At 43.0% G+C, this 17,331-nt stretch overlaps 2 protein-coding genes across 2 annotated transcripts; both read left to right on the top strand.

The window, feature by feature from the left end:
- Positions 1 to 821: 821 nt before the first annotated feature.
- Positions 822 to 10,766, top strand: pfkma (phosphofructokinase, muscle a). The gene is made up of 22 exons (XM_083674974.1): positions 822 to 998; positions 2,474 to 2,547; positions 2,870 to 2,947; positions 5,246 to 5,435; positions 5,686 to 5,851; positions 6,011 to 6,055; positions 6,497 to 6,605; positions 6,827 to 6,922; positions 7,034 to 7,126; positions 7,319 to 7,444; positions 7,553 to 7,617; positions 7,753 to 7,816; positions 7,989 to 8,135; positions 8,341 to 8,411; positions 8,510 to 8,597; positions 8,737 to 8,889; positions 8,999 to 9,163; positions 9,304 to 9,365; positions 9,574 to 9,685; positions 9,802 to 9,901; positions 10,099 to 10,204; positions 10,317 to 10,766. The coding sequence occupies exons 1-22, from the start codon at positions 908 to 910 to the stop codon at positions 10,480 to 10,482; spliced, it is 2,367 nt and encodes a 788-aa protein (XP_083531100.1). The 5' UTR covers positions 822 to 907; the 3' UTR covers positions 10,483 to 10,766.
- A 1,008-nt stretch (positions 10,767 to 11,774) lies between these two features.
- On the top strand, positions 11,775 to 17,003 carry LOC310808854 (integrin beta-7-like; the record flags this gene model as incomplete). The annotated part of the gene is made up of 14 exons (XM_083675954.1): positions 11,775 to 11,838; positions 12,273 to 12,352; positions 12,462 to 12,645; positions 12,768 to 12,938; positions 13,128 to 13,372; positions 13,604 to 13,762; positions 13,919 to 14,014; positions 14,107 to 14,196; positions 14,385 to 14,531; positions 14,671 to 14,861; positions 14,998 to 15,224; positions 16,072 to 16,282; positions 16,432 to 16,619; positions 16,840 to 17,003. The coding sequence occupies 14 exons, from the start codon at positions 11,775 to 11,777 to the stop codon at positions 17,001 to 17,003; spliced, it is 2,217 nt and encodes a 738-aa protein (XP_083532080.1).
- Between the last annotated feature and the right edge of the window lie 328 nt (positions 17,004 to 17,331).

Here is a 17,331-nt window from a genome sequence, read left to right as displayed (position 1 = left end):
ATAGGTGGCGGTGTAGCGGCACTTCAGCTGTTCCCCATATTTGAAATGCACACTGGTGCTGAATCAGCAAGGCTCTTCAAAGGGCATTCTGGGACTGGTACATCCAATTTTGGACTTCTAAATGAATGATACATAGCTATTGATTCTTGAAGAATATAACTTATAAATCAGTTCAACTGTCAGAACCCACAATATAACCTTGTTTTACTCCATTGTTTGTAAACACTGTAATTGTAAACACACACACTTTATAGCTTGAAAAACACATAATATACATCTTATGGTTGGTTAGTCTTTGCATCCATAGCTCCATCTATGAATTTGAGTGGTAACATTTCTCCAGCCCCATCCCTCAGTGACGGGGAGACGGCTTTGTTATTGTTTGAATCCCAGATTGCCCCTTTAAAGGAACACAGTTTTTAAAGGTGTACACTGTACAGTTTTGCTTCTCCATGCCTGTTCTCACTGTCTTTTGATTGCCATATTCATGTGGGCGTGCTAATCTCTTGTGAACCTCTGCCTTTTTTGTTTGTTTATCCAGAGTCATTTCATTGTTTCTATTCGTACTTTTGATGTTTTTACATTTTTAATAACACATCCAATTTGTTTAATGAATATTGTTTGTGTGATATGATCTGTCAGTGTGCACTGTAGGTGGCTACGCAGGCTGTTGTATATTTAGTTCAGAGTCATGGGTGGAGTGTGAGTGTGTGTGTGTGTGTGTGTGAGGGGGGGGGGCATGGGTGGGTGGGAGCAGAGTTGGGAACAGTGTCCTATAAAACCAGTGCCCTCACCAGATTCTCCTCTGAGAAGCAGAGAGAGTGAAGGAAGAGTAGCAGCACTCTATTCCTTCCCCTTTTCTTTTCCTTCCTTTGCGCCAGTTTGTCTGACTGGATCCTCTGGAAACATGTCCAAGGCGTACCACCCAGACATGGACCCAACGAAGATGGGGGTTGGACGGTCCATTGCCGTGCTAACGTCAGGAGGTGATGCCCAAGGTAAGTAGAGGATTCTGGAGTCATCAGAGGGGTCGTATCAGTACTTATATTAGTTTAGTAGTTTGACTGTAAAGTGAAATATTAATTGCACACTTTGAAGAGGGACTCAACACCCTGAGGGGTGGATGTCGTGTCTGGTGGGAGTCCAAAGTAAGCGCAAAGAGCCAAATTACAGTGGGGCCAGTTATCCCAGATGCTAAAATTATGCTCCTGCTATCACAGGAGGCCAGGTGTCAGGGGGTTGATGGATGTGTTTGACTTTTAACTCACTGAGTAGTGAGACTGTGATGAGTAGGGCGTGATACTGTAATTGTCCCATTAGAGCCATGGGACTCTAATACAAGTTAGATCAACAGATATCAACCCTTTCAGACTATAATTTCTGCTGGATATATAGTACTGTAGAGTGTAATAGGCTTCTCACATCCCTGACAGTGCCCAACCTTGTTTACAGTTTGAAAATAGACACCTACTACCACACACTCACACAAACTAAGGCCTGTCAGAACAAGAACTGGATCTGCTATCCCCTATATGACAAAGCTCTAGAATGCAAACTCAAATTATACTATAGGCCTATTGTTTTTATTTTTGTATGGAAAAAGCATTTTAATGTGTGTATTCATCACACAATTCAGAGGTAAATACCTTTGCGATGTGAATGAAGTAAAATTAACTTGAATTTTAACTTGAACCTCTATAATTGACTGGAAAAAGACAATGTATCCGTAGTTGCCTATAATCTGTGTATTTACTTGTGTTTAACTGGTCATTTCGCAAGGGCTAGTTGTTGATAAATGGCTCTAACCACCTTGTATGTGTTCTATGTTATAACTTTTGTTTATGTAGCTTGTCATCACAAGATCATTCCAAACGTGCCCCTAACCTTTTGCTCCGAGCCATTACAGTATGTCCCCCTTGTCCTGTCCTGTCCCCCTCTTTCTGTTATTTGGGGCTAATTTTAGAGTGTGGTGACCTTTTTCTGGAATGACATGGTATGGAGGAGATGACTGCCCCCTTCCACAGCTGCTCTCTGTTGAAACTAGAACCCCCCCTACACACACACACACACACACACACACACACACACACACACACACACACTTTGGCCTTTACACTGTTCTGAACATTGAGGAGAGATACAGTGCAGTACACAAATATGTTGACCATGACTCCCATTCTATTCTCTCTGAAAACTGTTCTAGAATGATTATGTCACACAGATTATCAAGGGTTGTAAAAGTCCTGTCCCTCTGTGCGAGTGATGATCTGAAAACCCTGACATTCTAGTGTTTATCTGATATAGTATGAATGTAACCATTTAATTTATGTAACTGTGATTATGTGTTAGCCTAGCTATGATTCTGTCTAGCTAGGCTTTGATGAGGAACTATTATTGTAGTGTATATTTAAACTCAGTTAGCATGAACATACTGTACAGTCATGTACTGTAAACCCATGTTTGTGTGTCTTAGGTATGAATGCAGCTGTGAGGGCCACAGTCAGAGTTGGTCTCTACACCGGAGCCAAAGTCTTCTTCGTTTATGAGGTAAAATGATGCACTAGGACATCACAATTCAGTGGTTCAACCTAATTCACTTGGTCATGTGTGGTCTATCATTTCCAATTGCCCTCACAGAGACTACCTCCAGAAAGCTGAGTGAAAACCTCACATTTCCCATATGCATCTTAAATGCCTAAATTCCTGAGTAAAGCAGGATTATGCCTGCAAGGTTCAATCCCTCATGAATATTGATGCTATATCAAACCATATAGAGAATATAATGTCACTGCAGTAGCAAACAACTTTTCCCATCTCTAATTGAGTGGAAGCACATGAAGAAGAGTGTTGTTTGTGATGCTGTCTGCAGGGCTATCAGGGTCTGGTGGATGGAGGAGACAACATTCGCCCCGCTACATGGGAGAGTGTGTCCATGATGCTGCAGCTGGTGAGTTCACCAACTTCACTTCAACAAACACAGACATATGTTCACTAAGACTAAATCATCCAGCCATCCTATAGAGACCCTATGTACATGATGCTGCAACCACTGAGCCGCACTTAATGTCTAAGACATCTTTAACCGGAGATATTGGATGAAAGATTGGACCCATACTTCAGTATACATAATCAATTATCCTTTGCAGTATTGTATCAATTTCTATCTAATCAAATTACTTCTGAAGCAACATAAGTAGCAACCATAAAGAGTAATGTTTGTGTTGCGGACAGTTTTCAAAAGATTTATTCATATGAGAAGTTGATATTGTGCGATGAATCCTATTTTTAGCAGTTGAACATGTAACTGAAAGCAGGAGCTGGAGGGCTATGAGTGGCAGGAGAGCATAAATATGCAGAGTTTATGACAGGCCGCCAGGGGTACTAATCTGCTATCATAGATGTAGCCTAAATGCTAGGGCAGGGGACAGGGTAATACAAGCTGACCTTCAGGAGGTGTTTAAGATGGGCAGGGAGCTGGACAGGTGCCATGGAAGAAAGGGAGGATGCCAGGGTGTCATTACCAACTTGCCCCCTCACTACTGACACCCTGACATTGACATACAGTGCATTTGGAAAGTATTCAAACCCCTTCACTTTTTCCACATTTTGTTATGTTACAGTCTTATTCTAAAATGGATTAAATTATTTTTTTTCCCTCATCAATCTACACACAATACCCCATAATTACAAAGCCAAAACAGGTTTTTAGAAATGTTTGCTAATTTATTAAAAATAAAAAAAATCACATTTACATAAGTATTCAGACACTTTACTCAGTACTTTGTTGAAGCACCTTTGGCAGCTATTACAGTCTCAAGTCTTCTTGGGTATGACGCTACAAGCTTGGCACACCTATATTTGGGGAGTTTCTCCCATTGTTCTCTGCAGATCCTCTCAAGCTCTGTCAGGTTGGATGGGGAGCGTCGGTGCACAGCTATTTTCAGGTCTCTCCAGAGATGTTTGATCGGGTTCAAGTTCGGGCTCTGGCTGGGCCACTCAAGGACAGAGACTTGTCCCGAAGCCACTCCTGTGTTGTCTTGACTGTGTGCAGGTCGTTGTCCTGTTGGAAAGTGAACCTTCGCCCCAGTCTGAGGTCCTGAGCACTTTGGAGCAGGTTTTCATCAAGGATCTCTCTGTACTTTGCTCCGTTCATCTTTCTCTCAATCCTGACTCGTCTCCCAGTCCCTGCTACTGAAAAACATCCCCACAGCATGATGCCGCCACCACCATGCTTCACCGTAGGGATGGTATTGGTCAGGTGATGAGCGGTGCCTGGTTTCCTCCAGACGTGATGCTTGGCATTCAAAGTTCAATCTTGGTTTCATCAGACCAGAGAATCTTGTTTCTCATGGTCTGAGAGTCCTTTAGGTGCCCTTTGACAAACTCCAAGCGGGCTGTCATGTGCTTTTTACTGAGAAGTGGCTTCCGTCTGGCCACTCTACCATAAAGGCCCGATTGGTGGAGTGCTGCAGAGATGGTTGTCCTTCTGAAGGTTCTCCCATCTCCACAGAGGAACTCTGGAGCTCTGTCAGAGTGACCATTGGATTCTTGGTCACCTCCCTAACGATGGCCCTTCTCCCCCAATTGCTCAGTTTGGATGGGCGGCAAGCTCTAGGAAGAGTCTTGGTAGTTCCAAACTTCTTCCATTTAAGAATGATGGAGGCTACTGTGTTCTTGGGGACCTTCAATACTGCAGAAATTTGTTTCTACCCTTCCCCAGATCTGTGCCTCGACACAATCCTGTCTCGGAGGTCTACGGGCAATTCCTTTGACCTCATGGCCTGGTTTTTGCTCTGACTTGCACTGTCAACTGTGGGACCTTATATAGACAGGTGTGTGCCGTTCCAAATCATGTCCAATCAATTGAATTTACCACAGGTGGACTCCAATCAAGTCAAAGGGTCTGAATACTTATGTAAATGTGATTTCAGTTTTTTATTTTTAATAAATTAGCAAACATTTCTAAAAACCTGTTTTCGCTTTGTCATTATGGGGTATTGTGTGTAGATTGATGAGGAAACATTTTTATTGAATCCATTTTAGAAAAGGCTGTAACATAACAAAATGTGGAAAAAGTGAAGGGGTCTGAATACTTTCCGAATGCACTGTTTTGTACATGTATTCAGTTATCTGAGGCACACTACGTTCACTTTCCAATTTCAATGTTTTTTTTTCTCAAATTGTTTTAAGTCAAGGAATGAGTGTGTGAGTGAGTGGTCTCACCATGCCCCCCTCTGTATCCCAGGGTGGCACCGTCATTGGCAGTGCCCGTTGCAAGGACTTCCAAACCAGGGAGGGCCGCATGAAATCCGCTCATAACCTAGTGAAGCTGGGCATCACCAACCTGTGTGTGATCGGGGGTGACGGCAGCTTAACTGGTGCCAACGAGTTCAGGACTGAGTGGAGAGAGCTTCTGGCCGACCTGGTCAGAGCCGGTGAGCACAGATGGAAAAAAATTGGGTTCCACTTCTATGAAATCTCTAATTCTTGTTGGTTGCTTACTGATACCTTGAACGTTTTTTACATGCCAGGAGTGACTAATATCAACATTGGGTTTGTTTACAAAGTTCTGCATTTTTGGCATTTTGAATGGATCCTAAGTGGCTGCTGGCTACAGTACATTGGTTAGAATGTTTTTTATGACTGACAGTAGGTAATGGACTCCTCACCATGATTCTTCTCCAGGTAAGATTACTAATGATGAGGCCAAGGCATCCTCACACCTGAACATCGTGGGCATGGTGGGCTCCATCGATAATGATTTCTGTGGCACTGACATGACCATTGGCACTGACTCAGCCCTGCACCGCATCATAGAGGTGGTGGACGCCATCACCACAACCGCACAGAGGTGAGTCACTGCTGTCATACACACTACTGAAGGCTCATACCCCTAGAAAAGTTATTGGCTCTTTATGTTTCATCAGTTGCTTGACTCACTGTTCAACTTACAGAACCAGGACTGGAGATATGCTGTACATGATTTTTAGCAAAAGCTTTTTACCCACAGCCACCAGAGGACCTTCATTCTGGAAGTGATGGGCAGACACTGCGGGTCAGTGTGTGTGTGTGTGTGTGTATGTGTGTGTGTGTGTGTGGTGTGTGTGTGCGTGTGTGTGCATGTGTGTGTGTGTGGTGTGTGTGTGTGTGTGTGTGTGTGTGTGTGCGTGTGTGTGTAGTGTGTAGTGTGTGTGTGTGTGTGTGTGCGTGTGTGTGTGTGTGCATGTGTGTGTGCATGTGTGTGTGTGTGTCTAGTTGCTACATTTATACTGTGAACTGTGACACTGTGAACATGTGGCACTGTTACGTGAGAATGTACTGTACAGTATGTTGCATGTAGTTTGACCTGTGTACATGTGTATTTACAAGTGTGTAGGGGGAGGGTATTTATGCATAGGTCTCTTTGATATAGTTGGTTTCACTGTACTATAAGTATTCTAGAATGTAGTCACTTTATATATATGTGTGTGTGACTGTGTGTGTTTGTCCCCTGCAGCTACCTGGCCCTGGTGACCGCTCTAGCATGCGGTGCTGACTGGGTGTTTATTCCAGAGATGCCCCCAGATGAGGGCTGGGAGGAACACTTGAGCAGGAGACTGCTGGATGTATGTGTCTATCCACACTCACAGACACTAGCGTACATGTTTCAGCAATATTTTTCACAACCAATACAACATACGTTGTTACACCACCATCTTTCAGCATTACACCACCATATGTTATTCCAGGCATCCATTTCTAGCTATTGTCTTAAGTATTTCCATTCTTGATACCTAACCCTAACCCTTATATGAAGGTGACATTCTAGTTCTTTCTGCTCTCATAGCAAAGGAGTAGAGGCTCCCGTCTGAATGTGATTATCGTTGCTGAGGGAGCCATGGACAGGAATGGAAAGCCCATCACCTCTGAGCAAATCAAGCAGGCAAGCTCTCCCTCATCTCAGAGTTTATGTGCTAATAGGCTTCATTGTTGACTTTTAGTGCATCACAGTCAGATGCTGACAGCTCTCCTTGTCTGCTCCTTCTGTCTCTAGATGGTGTCCCAGAAGCTGGGCTTTGACACTCGCACCACTGTCCTTGGACATGTACAAAGGGGCGGCACTCCCTCCGCCTTCGACAGAATCCTGGTACTTTCTCCTTCTCTACCTCTCTCACACACACACACGCATGCACACGGGCGCACACACACACACACACACACACACACACACACACACACACACACACACTCACCGTCTCTGATCCTGTTGAGCTGTTCCCTCCCCAGTCAGAGTGTGTTTGTCTCAACTGTATCCCCGCTGAGTGTGTGTCTCCCTCAGGGCAGCAGGATGGGTGTGGAGGCTGTGATGGCTCTGCTGGAGGCCACTCCAGAAACCCCAGCCTGTGTGGTCAGCCTGTCTGGGAACCAGGCCATCAGACTGCCTCTCATGGAGTGTGTGCAAGTGGTGAGTTAGCCCTGTGTCTTAAAGTGCGCCATCCCACTTAAAATACATCAGAGCACTCTTAATAATAAATGTTTTCATAAAAAACAACAACCTCTCTCTCCTCTATAGACGAAGGATGTTACTGTGGCCATGGCTGAGGGCAGATTTGAAGATGCTATCAAGCTCAGGGGAAAGTAAGAACATTATCCTTTGATAAGTACTTGACAAATAGCCATTATACCATGAGCAGTTAGGAAATCACTCACATGGTCTTAAAGAAAGGTTATCACCATCTTCTAACATGGCACTGTTTTGTTGGCATTGTGCAGGAGCTTTGAGAATAACTGGAATACATATAAAATGCTGGCCCACATCAACCCCCCAGACACCAAGGTGAGGAAAAGCAACAAGCTATAATTTAATGTTCTCTATCTGCACTCACTAATAAGCGGAAAGTGATTTGTCCTCAAAAGTATGAGTAAATGAACAAACTATCAAATTACAACACTGATGATTAGACATAGAACATGGCTGTTGCACCAAGTATCCTCTCTCTACCCTACAGAGCAACATCAACGTAGCCATTGTGAATGTTGGCGCCCCCTGCGCTGGAATGAACGCTGCGGTTCGTTCCGCAGTGAGGGTAGGCATCATCCAAGGGCACAACATGCTGGCTGTCCATGACGGGTTCGATGGTCTCGCTCAGGGTCAGGTGAGTACAGCCCCCTCTTCTCACTTCAAACTTCAAACCTCTTTCATTAGCCCAATACTCTCAGACTGTACAAATGCAACATTGTATCTCAAAACAATGCTACCTAATTGAATACCACTGAATGTCAGATTAGTGCTACATATGACTTTTTTGTAGATGAAGCAAATCTAGAAACCTCACACCCTGTCTTTGTTGTCCTCCTCAGATTGAACCCATGGTCTGGACTACAGTTGGAGGCTGGACGGGAAAGGGGGGTTCCTTGTTGGGTACGAAGAGGTGAGATAGCACTCACTCTGAATGATGATGATGATGATGATGATGATGATGATGATGATGATGAATAAGCTGTGGATCGTTCTTATTTTTATTCGAAGATCCCTCCCAGCTAAAATGCTTGAAGACATCAGCCTGAATATTGCCAAGTTCAATATCCACGCTCTGGTGATCATTGGAGGTTTTGAGGTAAGACATTACAATAGACCTCATCACTCTACTATGATTCATGTCTTCTAACCACATGGCAATAACAATAGGCACAATTCATATGATGTCAGTGGCCTAACCCTGCCTCCCCCTACCCCTCTCCCTTTCCCCTACACAGGCATATGTGGGTGGTCTGGAGCTGGTGCAGGCCAGGGAAAAGTTTGAGGAGCTGTGCATTCCCATGGTGGTCATCCCCGCCACCGTCTCCAACAACGTGCCCGGTTCTGACTTCAGTATCGGTGCTGACACTGCTCTCAACACCATCACCTCAGTCAGTACCATAGCACCACCAACCCCAGCTCCAATGCCACAGTCAATACTGTAACCTCCACGTTCTCTACCGTAACACTGTGCTTCTTTCATTCCATGTTCCCCTATAGACCTGTGATAGGATCAAGCAGTCTGCAGCAGGCACCAAGCGTCGTGTATTCATCATCGAGACCATGGGTGGATACTGTGGCTACCTGGCAACCATGGCTGGCCTGGCTGCGGGGGCGGATGCTGCCTACATCTTTGAGGAGAAATTCAACATTAGGGACCTGGAGGTGAGCCGATGGCTACTGTACATGCTCTCTGTGATACACAGAGCGTTATCCACTACACCCGAAGATACTACAGTACTCAATGACTAGAACTGTACAAAAGTACTGCTTCCATGTGACCTCAATGGGCCTTTGGTTTACAGATTAACGTGGAACATCTTATTGAAAAGATGAAGACTACGGTGAAGAGAGGCTTGATTCTCAGGTGGGGTTTCATTCAGATGTAATTTAGTCCAGCGTAATAATCTTAAATCAAACACAAATCCTTCACATTTAATTTCATTTTTTGAACAATTGCTTCACCAAGAAATTTGGTTGAGTCGAACAGACTGCAAGCTACCTCAACATGTTTAGATTTCATCTTGAATGCCTCTTGCTTCACAAACCTCTCTGCCATTGTGTCCGTTGGACAGAAATGAGAGAAGCAACGCCAACTACAGCACAGACTTCCTCTTCAACCTGTACTCAGAGGAGGGTAAGGGCGTCTTTGACTGCCGCAAGAATGTCCTGGGACACATGCAGCAGGTCTGTTACAGTTTGAATTAGAGGTATAAGAGTTCTCAGATGTCTTACCTTTTTGCCATGCCATACAGTACTTACTGTGCACTTTAGATAAGTAATACAATAATCACTCCCTCCAGGGTGGGACCCCAACACCTTTCGACAGGAACTTTGGCACAAAGATGGGGGCCAAGTCTGTCCTGTGGCTGACTGAGAAACTGAAGGATTGCTACAGACATGGTATGAGCAGCTGTGGCATATGATTCAAACGAATAATTACCCATTGCCCATTAGCCAATGGCAATTTTGATACAATGTTAAATTGCTGTACTGTATGCTTTGTTCTATTGCTGTTGTAGCAGTTATCACATTACTGTATTATTAGTTATGATCAATTATTGCTGATTATTACTGACTGGCATGACTCTGTCCCTCAGGCCGTATCTTTGCTAACACACCAGACTCTGCCTGTGTGTTGGGCATGAAGAAGAGGGCGCTGATGTTCCAGCCTCTTACTGAGCTGAAGGAACATACAGACTTCGAGTAAGATCTCACAGTCCTGCAATATTTGTTCTAAGATAGAATCCATGAAATTACAAACATATCAGTGGCCTTTGTTTTTACTCTTTCCCCCATCCTCCCCTGTCTCTTCCAGGCATCGCATCCCCAAGACACAGTGGTGGCTGAAGCTGAGATCTGTCATGAAGATCCTGGCCAAGTACGATATCAACCTGGACACATCTGAGAGCGCTCACATGGAGCATGTGATCAATAAAAGGACACCAGGGGTGAAGCCTGTGGAGGAGAAGAAGCCTGCATAAAAGGTGGAGGAGACTGCATAAAAGGTGGAGGAGACTGCATAATTTTTCTGTTACACAATTGTTCTGTATGTATGTACCTGTATCTGGTTTAGGAATGAGTAAACTGATTCATAGTCATACTGTATGCTTGTTATAGTATATAAGTTATTTTCTCTCTTTTCTCATTCTCATTTCTTTTCTGAGTCGTTTTTTCTTTCACACACTCCTTTTCACCTCTCAATGGGTTAATTCTGAGTGACAGTGAATCACATTTGCGATGCACCTCAATAAACAAATTAAAAGTGTATTACTTTCTAATTTCTGCAGAATATTTGCATAATTTACTTTCATCTTTCATATACTTTGTATTAGAATACCATTAATCTATTACAGTATCATGAATCTTTTCAAAACAAGTGTGGTTATTAAAGTGGAGCTCTGGCAGCCTTGTGTGCAATGAGAAGCTTTGAATATCACAAAAGCGGTGAAGGGAAACAGCCACACCCTGGTACATCTTAAAGCATGACCTCCTCTGATACACAGACAATCTCAAGACAGCTGCTCCATCACAACACAACATACTACACCTACTGTACTACCTGAGCCTACTCTGCAGCTTTCTGGTATGGGTCAAACATTTACAGTTATCTAAGTAACACTTTTAGAAGAAAATATGATCCATTCCTACTTTAACACAGCATGCAAGTTTTTGTGTGAATACACTATTGATTATTATCAGGGTAAGAGTTTGAGATACAGTTATGATTGCAAAAAAAGGTTTAGCTTGTTTAGAGTTTAGAATATATTGGGATTGCATTCTTTGGGCTATCGGTTTTTTTACCTAGCTAGGACTATTACTATAGGAAACATTATGATTGAATGCTTTGTAAATCTATGGATTACTTACTAGATCTGAACCATCTTTGAGCATATTTTGCTGAAATGTAAATATGAGATAAAGCCAAACTACTAACAAGTATTTAGTCAATTGATGCTGTTGTTAAATAGACATTATATGCTGACAAACCTTGAGTCCTGATCACCCATCTGGAACCGTTTGGTGCTCCTCCTTCCCAGCAAGAGGAACTGAAAACAAAGATATAGACATTAACAAGACACAACTCAATGAAGGTGCTCATCATCTATCAAAAATATTGATGCTGAGATATAAGGAGGGCTTCCCCTCGAACTGGTGTAAATATATTTTAGATCTTCTTGCTCTTTGCAGAAGTGATTGACCATATTAGCCCTGGCTATCCATTACTAGCGTTTCATTACTAGAGTATTTGATATTCTCTCTCTCTGAGCAGACCATGAGAAGGGTGTGGTTGACTGTGGCCCTGCTGATACACTGCATGGAGCTGAGGGGAACTATGGGTAGGTGCACTTCATAGATAATTATAGATACATAGATAGCTTCTAAATGGTCTTGCTAAAGATGTTTGTTTTATGATGATGATGATGGTGGCAGTGGTTAGGGATTTAGGATTTGTTTTTTGTTTTTTGGGTTTGTTTTTGGGGTTTTGTTTTTTGCTTGATTAGTTGACTTATCAACCTTATAACAAACCAACGGTGGTTATTGTACTGGTTATTTGGTAACAGAGGCACAATGACACCAAGGTCCCAGATTCTATAGTAGAACATCCACTCTGGCCATCAGACTGAATGAGACTGAACCTCGGTCATACCGAGGAGGGATTTGAAAGCCTAGGCATTAGCCCAGGGAGCAAACACATGTCTTCCGGTCTCAGGCAAGGCTACTTATTACGTGTGGTCACTGAACCACCTTCATTACACCCCTCTCTCTATAGGCGTAGGTGGAAAATGCCAGTCTAAGCCTACCTGTACTGAGTGTCTGAGGAGCCCTGGCTGTGCCTGGTGTAAGCAGAAGGTATCTCAATCTCTCCATATCTTTTTATACACTGACGGGTACAGAAACCAACGGTAATATTCTATTTTGATAGTTTGGCACTGAGAGGGCAATTTTAAATTGAACACAGGGCTTTCTTGGATCCGTGGAACCTAATGAGCGGCGTTGTGACTCGGAGGAGGCTCTGAGTAGGAGACAGTGCTCTGATGGAGAGGTCCTGAACCCTCAGCCTGCTGTAGAGATCCGGAGGGATGAGGAACTGGACAATATGGTGCAGCTGCAGCCACAGCACCTCCATCTAAAGCTCAAAGTTGGTGAGGATGTGACATTTACTCATTCTCTCGCACATTTGATGGTTGATGACGGTTGATAAAGCAGATTTCAAATTCCACTGAAACATCCTTTGCCTGTTATTATCCCAATGTTTGCATCTCAGGTGTGCCTGAAACCTTTGAGGTGAAATTCAAACGTGCAGAGGGCTACCCCATTGACCTGTACTACCTAATGGACTTGTCCTTCTCAATGAAAGATGACCTGGAGAATGTCCGGAACTTGGGGCGAGAAATTGTCAATGCAATGAAGAACATCACCAGTGCAGTCAGGATAGGTGAGTGCTCAGCCACAGTGTCAGTGGGTCAGTCTGTCTACCTCAACGCTACAGCTAAAACATGGTCATCAAAATAAAAACTTATGCTGAACATTCTGGGCCTGCCAGGTTTAAAAGGTTCCTCCACCTGCTCCACACAACTAACTAATGCAGAAGAAGATAATGCACTTATATACTCTCAATCCACAGGCTTTGGTTCCTTTGTGGACAAGGTGGTTGACCCCTATGTCAGCACAGTGGAGGCCAAACTGGCCAATCCGTGCATTGATAGCTACAAGGGTGGCTGCCAACCCACCTTCAGCTTTAAGAATGTGCTGCAGCTCACAGAGGATGTGGAGGAGTTTGAGAGGAGGGTGAGCCAGCAGAATATTTCCAGCAACCTAGACGGCCCTGAGTCAGGCTTCGACGCCATCATGCAGGTCGCAGTCTGTCTGGTAAGATGTCGCTTCTCTGAGGGTTTATTTTGTGTTTAAATTCAGAAAGTGTTTTCATAGAGTGGAAGAAAACAAAACTGTTAGAAAGGAGATACATTTCAGAACTTTAATTGGCTCCTGAACTGACCAATACACTGATCTAACCATATCTGAGCACAGACTCAATACATTATCAGAATAGATGGTCATATTGATCCTTGGTTTTAAACCTCTAACCAACCCAATCTGTAGGACGATATTGGCTGGGGTAATGTAACTCGCATTTTGATCTACACCTCTGATGATACCTTTCACCTGGCTGGTGATGGCAAGCTTGCTGGTATCTACCAACCTAATGATGGAAAATGCCATCTTAACAGCAATGGCCTTTATGATATGGATACCGTTTTTGTGAGTATTAATTAATTGAGTGCATCTCTCTATCTCAGCATTGTATTTTCACAGATTTGCTCAAATACTAAGTAATTTCACAATCTAAGGAGTTCACAAACATATAAAGTAAAACTATCACTCTCTTTGTCCCTATGTATTTTTTTCATCTTCTAGGACTACCCCTCGGTTGGACACCTTTCCCAGGTCCTTTCAGCGAATAACATTAAGCTAATATTTGCAGTGACAGACGTAAACATTCAAAATTATGAGGTAATTGGCTCTTCTTCATGTCTGTTTTATGTTTAATACAAGAGTGTCTGCTATGTAGTGCATCTCACAACCTCCTCCTCTCAACCGCCCAGGCTCTGAGTGAGCTCATCCCTCAGTCAGTGGTGGGGCTCCTGGAGGACGACTCCAGTAATGTGGTCCAACTCATATCAGAAGCCTACAGCGTGAGTGTTTACAGTAGGCCTCTGTATACCTCTATTGCACAAACCCGAACACGGCATTTCCATTGGGATGTGTAGTTTTTTTTTTTCAATCTCAAATTGAAGAGCTAGCCTTGGAATAACTTGGTGCATGAATATGTAAAAAATCAAAGTTGTCATGTAAACCTCATAACCACCATTGAACTCCACAGAACCTTTCCTCCTCCATCCTACTGGAGCACCATGGAGCCCCACTAGGCCTGGATATCTCCTACAGCTCCCAATGTGATGATGATGATGTCACCCTAAACCAGGGCCAGAACAGGGGAGAGTGCAGCAATGTGAGGATACATCAGCAGGTAAAGCAAGGTGCAGTGGCAAGCTACAGTATGCTACAGTATGTTTTGATTTCAGTTCTGAACCAGAAGTTTTGTAGTGAATCAGGCCGATAGCCTTATAAAGAAAATATCTCCAGTGACCCTCATTTGTCATTCTCAGGTAAACTTTACAGTGACTTTGACCAGCTCAACCTGTTTAGTAAAGACAGAATCATTCATCATTAAAGTGCAGGGTATCAATGAGGAGCTGAAAGTTACGGTAGAGACGCTCTGTGACTGCAACTGTCTGGACACTGAGGCACAGTCCTCCCAGTGTAATACCAATGGAACATTCCACTGTGGCATCTGTAGGTAGGTCCTTTTCACCTGCTTGAAAATCAAGGTCCTGGAACAGGTCTATTCTTATAATACAGAGTGTATATACAGTAGCATTGTGTAGACCTGACAGCAACTGTATGTAGGTTGAAACATATCCATTGTTTTGCAGCTGTGATGCAGGGCACACTGGGCAGAGATGTGAGTGTGAGAAGCACCAGGACATGGACACCAGTCTGGCCCTCGAGGCCCTATGCACACTGGCGAACAGCACACAGCTGTGCAGTGGGCATGGGAGCTGTGTGTGTGGCCGCTGCATGTGTCAGGGCCATAACAGGGGCCAGTACTGCCAGTGTGATGACACCAGCTGCAATCATTACAAGAATGTGATCTGTGGCGGTAAGGAAAAGTGAAGAATGTGGGGCTCAGGGGGATCTTGTAGGGTCTAGCACTCAGTGGTATCACCTACTTTCAAACCTTATTTTTCAACCACTTTAAATCTGTAAACAAAATCATACATATTTTTTCTATATGACAGCCATGCTGAAATAAGTGACCATGAAAGGGGAGACATCAATTCTGCCCCTTTTCTTCAAATGACCCTTCCCCTGATCGGCCAAATGATTGCGATCTCTCTGTGATGTTTTACAAGCCCTCTGGAAGGTGTCAAAGGTGTGGGTGTCATCAGTATAGAATTGATAGGTTGAGGTCTCATTGGTCCTCCTTGCAAACAGCTCTTAATTTAAATACTATTGTTGAAAGTTGAGTATAAAACAAAAGTAGAGCACAGATTCATTCTCTTCTCTCTTTGCCTTGATGTGTGGTCTCAACTGAACCTGTGAGTACTGTAAGAGTGGCCATGTGGTCATTTCTTTCTCTCCCTCCCTCCCTCTCTACCATTTACAACTGAAGGTACTTCTATGCCTTGTAATAATTAAATAAAGTATACAGCATTATTAAAGCCTCATTTGATTAATTCTATTTGACCATTCTTGCACTAATCAGCACAAACTCAACAATTCTTTGCACAAAGTGTGACTTAAATTACTTGGAGTAAAATTATTAATGTTAAGATGCTTTGCTATTAACAATATATAGCCAAATTTCCTTGCCAAACCGCCGTATTGTATACGTATTGTATATCTTATTAGGCCCTATAATCATTGCATAAGATTTTGATTTGTCTCTACATTGAGGAAATGTAAATAAAAATGTAAAAAATAAATCCTGTGTTCTGTCTTTGCAGGTAATGGGAGGTGTAACTGTGGAACATGTGAGTGTTACCATAACTACACAGGCCCTGCATGTGAATGCTCTACCCTCATGGATCAGTGCCAAACAAGCAATGAAGGAATCTGCTCTCACCGTGGACACTGTGAATGTAATCAATGCCAATGTCACCCTGGTTTCTTTGGCAAACACTGTTCAAAGCCTCTAGCACCTTGCCACACATACCGGTGAGACAAATCTCAAATCTTTCAACATCAGCCCACGGCTGTTTCAGCAGGAGAATTTCTGTTATCGCCTGCTATTTTGATCACATGCTAATATCTAATTTAGTATGATTAACTAAACTAACCTTTTCTCTTGTGGCATGTGTTTTTAGGGCCTGTGTTACATGCATGTTGTTACATGAGTCTGACATTAACATGTGTTATGATGCCTGTGGCTCTGCAAAGCCCATCCACATCAATGGAACACAATCATTCCTCTGTCAGGATGATACTGTATTTTTCAATGTGGAATTAGACATGAGCAATGGCCAAATCATTGTCTATTACACTCATAATCCAAGTAAGTTTTACATGATTTTTCTCTAAATTATCTGAGTAAAACATTGTCTGACATATCCTATCAGAGTCTCTCCATTAAGATGTATAATCTAGTAATTTTGCAATAATAATTTACATATATGTAAAATCTGAATAACAGAAGATTTTGACATGTGACATAATCATGTGACACAAGGTAATGCTTGATCTCCATTTCTTGTTGTTCCTTATGTTCCTAACAGGGGGGATTGACTCATCCATTATAAATGCTGGTTTTGCAGTAGGAGGAGTCCTCTTACTTGGCTTCATCATGATAATAATGTATCGGCTGAAGTTGGAGGTGTTTTACCAGTGGGAGCATCGGAAGTTCCTGAAGGAAAGAGAGAATATAAGGTTGAGAAAGTGAGTTAGAAAAGAGAGAAGAACTGCTAAAAAAAAACCTCTGAAAGTCCAAAAATCAGAGGAATTATTATTATTATTATTTTTTATTTTTTTAAAGATTGAGTTTACTTCATCATAAAACAGAATTGTACCTTTTTGATTAAACATGTACACACAACTGTAATCATGCCTATGACTGTATTATCAAAGAGAGCACAGGGTACTACAACAGGGCAAAACGAGCCCTTAGTCTATCTCTATGAACACCCCAACATTGCCTAAACCGGATACGGAAATGTCATGAAAGTCTCAAAGGGCATCCAGAACTCGCACTGTAAGTCGGTACGGTGGCG

The sequence above is a fragment of the Argentina silus genome (genome assembly GCF_951799395.1).
Source record: "Argentina silus genome assembly, chromosome: 8".
NCBI lineage: Eukaryota > Metazoa > Chordata > Actinopteri > Argentiniformes > Argentinidae > Argentina > Argentina silus.
Note: the sequence above shows the minus strand (reverse complement) of the source record. Positions and strands in the feature narration are given on the sequence as shown.